Source organism: Triticum urartu, chromosome 2A (genome assembly GCF_056163025.1).
Source record: "Triticum urartu cultivar PI428250 chromosome 2A, HENAU_Tu73, whole genome shotgun sequence".
NCBI classification, from domain to species: Eukaryota; Viridiplantae; Streptophyta; class Magnoliopsida; order Poales; family Poaceae; genus Triticum; species Triticum urartu.
The window spans coordinates 650,910,874-650,915,556 of NC_141874.1; the positions used below are offsets into that span (position 1 = coordinate 650,910,874).

A 4,683-nucleotide genomic window follows, 5' to 3' on the forward strand; every position below is an offset into this window, starting at 1 on the left:
GAACGGGCAACGTACGTACGAGCGAGCCAGCCCGGTACCACCCTACCTACCGCCGCCCCCACCGGACCGGAGCCGCCGGCCGGCCGGAGCGGTCGTCGACCGGTCCCGGCCGGACGGCGACACGACCGCGGCGGCATCGGATCCTCCCGTCAGCATGCACCCCGCGAATCAGCGGCCCGATTCGACTTGATTATAGTGCCGCTGATCGTACGTACGCGTTCGTTATTGTTAATCAAGGAAGGACGCAATCAGCCAGCCAGCCAGGATCACTAGCGCCGCTTGCATGCGTCGTACCACGTCGCTCGCTGCGCGCGGCGTGTATGCGACCATATGCGGTGCAGTGCATGATCGCCTGGCCATGTGTTGGGCATGTGAGGCGGTCCGTCGACGCGCGGCCACTCACGCCTCGGCTACGTGTACGTACGTACGTACTTACCATCCTTGATTTCGTACTGATTTATGGGATGATTTTTGATTAACTAATTCGGAGAAGGTACTTTGAACTAACTAAAATCACGACGAGTAATTTGAAACGGAGGGAGTAATAATAACTAGACATGGAGCTTCTTACCTGGAAAGAACAAGCAAATTAATAGTCAAAAACTTGCCTTGCTGGTGGAATACTCGTGTGGGAGCCGGTAACTGGCGTGCTTGCGTTGTGTACCTAACTCCTAACCTGGTAGTCATTGGCCTTGCGTTTTTAATTTTTAACTAACCTAACCTCCGCTGCTAGGAGACAAGGGAATGATGTGCGCTCAGGGTTGGAACTTTCTTTGATCCTTCCATCTATCTTGTTTTTTCTCCGAGCTAGCTTTCGTGTCTTTCCGCCTCTGGACTGGGCGCCCTTTATTGTAACCTAGGATAACGTGGGTATTGCACCAAACCCGGCAAAGATATGACTACAGCTCAGTACTTCACCTACGGACTACTTAAATAAGCCGCAGGTAATTACTACTACTACTACCATCTTGGCCTTGTTAGTAGTATAAAAGAAAGATTTACCCCTCCGTATTTCCAGAGATCCTCTCATAATGGCGACGTAAGAGCAGCAAGAGTAATTAAAGTCAGAGCTCTGTGGAAATTAGGGAGCTTGTTCGTTAAAAGTGCACCTCTGCTGTTAGAGTGAGGCAGTAACACAAGAGTACATTCCTCACTGCCAAACTCGTTTGTGAAATCAGTAAGGAAACAGTCCACAGTTCGCTCCGGTCTGATTTTCTTGCTTGGAGTATATGATACTGTTTCACCGGCCATAAAACGACTTGCAACCGGCCGGCGACTCACCGGGCAACAGCATATGAATATCACCATCAAAATAACAAAATAATTGCAAATGCGTCCAACTCATTAACTTCTAACAGCTACCAGTAAACGGCGGCCCACCGTGTAGCTAGATGCAGGGGTGTCCATCAACTGAGCAATCATCTAAAGCAATTGCAAACTTGTGGAGTAAACCTGCGTCTTCTTTTCCGGGGAAGTCCATCGTGTCTGGCAAAGCTTCTTTGGTTGATAGCAATTAAAAAAAGGCACACATGTTTCATGGTCGAGTGAAGAAGACTCACAAACAGCTGACGATAACTTTTTTCCAACAGCAGTGCTACTGCTACCACTAAATCTTTTGCTATACTAGTACACTAGCAAAGCAATTCATGAGCCCAGAACGGTAAAAAGAATATATTCCTACTCGGCCCACAGGAGAGGCTCGCTGAGCCCGACGCAGCAGCCGCCGTCGTACTCCTCGGCGGCCAGCGCCGCCGGCCAGACCGGCGACCAGAAGAGCCCGTCCCTCAGGTCCAGAAGGAGGTCGGGCAGGTCGAACAGCGCATTGTCGACCTCGCCGCTGTCCGCGGGCGCCGCTTCGGCGCAGGCTGCGGCCTCCGGTGTCTCCGAGACGGCGCCGGAGGAGGACGACGGCGTCTCCGGCTCGTGCTCGTGCTCGGGCTCGGCCTCGCACTGCACGGCGGCGGTGGCGGCGGCCTTCGCGGCGGCGGCCTGGATGTCCGCGGGCGACGTGGAGTCCGGGCGGGGCAGCTCGTGCGCGAGCTCCGGGAAGTTGAGGTGCGCGGAGCGGCCCTTGATGGCGAGCGCGGCCACGTCGTGGGCGCGCGCCGCCATCTCGGCGGTCGGGAAGGTGCCGAGCCAGATGCGCGACTTCTTGCGCGGCTCGCGGATCTCGGACACCCACTTGCCCCAGCTCCGGCGCCGCACCCCGCGGTACGACGGGTGCTTGAAGCCGCTCTTGGGCACGGCCGCCTTGACGCTCGCGGCGGCGAAGTCTTCGTCGGTGCTGCAGCAGCTGCTCTCGTCTCCACGGACACCATTGGTGTTCGCGGCGGCGTCCTGCTCTCGGTCGGAGGCGGCTCTCTTGCGCTTCTTGGGGTGCTTGGGCTTGGGGCTCTTGGGGAGCTCTAGCGCGCTGGTGGCGAGGGAGGAGGAGGAGGAGGAGGTGGACAATGTCGACGAGGAGACGGAGGAGGAAGAGGTGGTGGGTGCATGGCTCGCGTCTGCCTCCATGGCTCGGTAGCAGGGATTTGAGGGCCTGTAGCTAGGTGGACTACAAGAAGCGTGGGGACTTGGGGGAGTAGAGAGCGCCTTGGGCCGTATATATAGGGGTGGCTTCTTCTTCCGCCTCTGGCTGGGGCCATTGAGTAAAGCGTTTCGTTTGTTTTCCTTTCTTTTTCAACGTGTTAGTACTATTCACGATTTTTTATTAATAATTAAATAAACAAAGTGAAGTGAGGATTGAGGAAAGAAGAATTGGTAGGAACAAATGTTTCACCTTTAAATAATCTTTATTTACACAAAATAAAGCAATCTCATACAGTAATGTTTTTGCAAAGAGAAGTATATCTGCCTGCAACTGCAAGAATGAAAAGTTTTTTTCATGTGCAGGATGCGGTCAATTGGTCAATTAAAATGAGAGGTCACTGGACTGTATTTAAACCATGCTACAATCAACTGCGTTTATATCTCAACAGAGTGGAATTACTAACCCCCTCGCAATTTTATTTTTTTACTAACCATTGAAACGGCATGTGAACCAATGCCAGTTAGGTAACACGTCTGATTCGGATTTATTGTGGCACTATTTGCTTGTAGATTCTGCTACGGCAAGCTTGTTCTTCTCCTCCCCGGCATCATCGTCAGATTGGCTAGTATTGGGGTTCATCGGAGCCCCCTTAAACTTGATTGGATGGTGATAGCATGAAGGTGATATCCCGGTAGGGTAGGGTTGAGGGGATCTAGACTCGGAAGCTAATTGAGATCTTTTATGGAAATCCTAATGAACAAAACTCTACCATGATTTTCTGTAAACGTCTCTAATCAATATAATCCTTACAAAATAGAGGTTCAAGAAGCAAAAAAAAAAACCGCCCAAATCATCACATCAAGAAACCCGAAATCACTACTTAAGAGGTACCCCTGCAAAGGTCACTCTCATGAAATATGGTGGTGACAAATGATGCACCGCACATGCTTCACTTGTCGCACCTTGAGATTTTTATAGGATTTATTCCCACGCGTTAGAAGGATGGGTCGACATTCTTTTGGAACTATCTAATAACATGGCCAAAGCATCAGCAGATATGTCAAAGATAATGGGGGGGGGGGGGGGGGGGTTGATCTACAGAACGAAGCCCTAGTTTTCCTCACATCATGGCTTCTAGTAGGGCTTGATGGCAACACATTGTTGGTGGTGTCGACCTCGTCGATCTGGTGAGTAAAGTTACATCGAGCCTCCCCATCTCGACCTTTTGACTGTAGCTGTGTCGATGGCTCGTTGACGTAGATCGTTGGCCTCTCTAGCTGTTGACGTTGGGGTTGTTGGTGTGGCGGCGGATGCAGATTCATTTTGAAGTTCGGACCTTCAGCCTCTTCTCCCTCATGTCGGTGCCAACGTGAGCCTATGATTATTGTTTTTGGAGGTTGTAATCTTGGATTTGTGAATCTTTGAATGGCTTCTTCTCCATGGCGGTGGTCGGGCAAGATCGTGGCCTTCCATGACTTTTCATCCACGGTAAATAATGATTGGCTGGCTCTAGTAATGGAGAGGCAGAGGCCGGGGTCTTTCCCCTTTTTGAAAAAAAAAAGAATGGAGAGGCAGCAACAAGGCCACACTGTCGACCCGTTCAGGACAAAGAAGACGATGGGCCCTTAGGGACCTCGATGCATTATCTTTAATAATTATTAAGGATGCATGACTGCTGGTTTGATCAACAGGCCCGGTGTCCTTTTCTGCACGAGAGAAAACACAAACAAAATTGTTAACCATATTTTTTTGTGCCCTTGGCATCGAGAAAAATCTGAAGTGAGCAGTTGAACTGACACCACACCAAGCCATGTTGATGTTGCCGGCTTATTCCACTCGAAAAAAAGAAAATGTTGCCTGCTTACGCGGAATTTTTCGGCATATGTAGACGTATATTGTTTTGCTTGACGAAGCATGCCGAAGAACCCTACATCAGCAGCAGCTACCGCGGCAAGTCCAAAACAAAAACTCCCAAAGATTAGATTAATGATGATTGCAAATAAACAATTTCTGGGGCGGTTTATTGCGCCAGTAGATCCCTCTAGCTTAGCTCGTTGGCCCATGGATGGTTGACTGCCTTAACTAACAGAGGCCTGGCATGCAGGTCAGTCTTCTTCTTCTTCTGGAGAAACCACTCCTAAGTAAATTAATCGTCC

The 4,683-nt window shown here is 50.6% G+C and overlaps 1 protein-coding gene across 1 annotated transcript; it reads right to left on the bottom strand.

Moving 5' to 3' along the window:
• Window positions 1–1,309: 1,309 nt before the first annotated feature.
• Window positions 1,310–2,588, bottom strand: LOC125533877 (ethylene-responsive transcription factor ERF024). Its single transcript, XM_048697206.2, has one exon. It carries the CDS (start codon window positions 2,509–2,511, stop codon window positions 1,678–1,680), a length of 834 nt encoding a protein of 277 aa, XP_048553163.1. The 5' UTR covers window positions 2,512–2,588; the 3' UTR covers window positions 1,310–1,677.
• Window positions 2,589–4,683: the final 2,095 nt, after the last annotated feature.

Excerpts from the sequence above, each read along its gene's own strand:
- LOC125533877 (XM_048697206.2), bottom strand. The coding sequence starts at position 2,511 with ATGGAGGCAGACGCGAGCCATGCACCCACCACCTCTTCCTCCTCCGTC.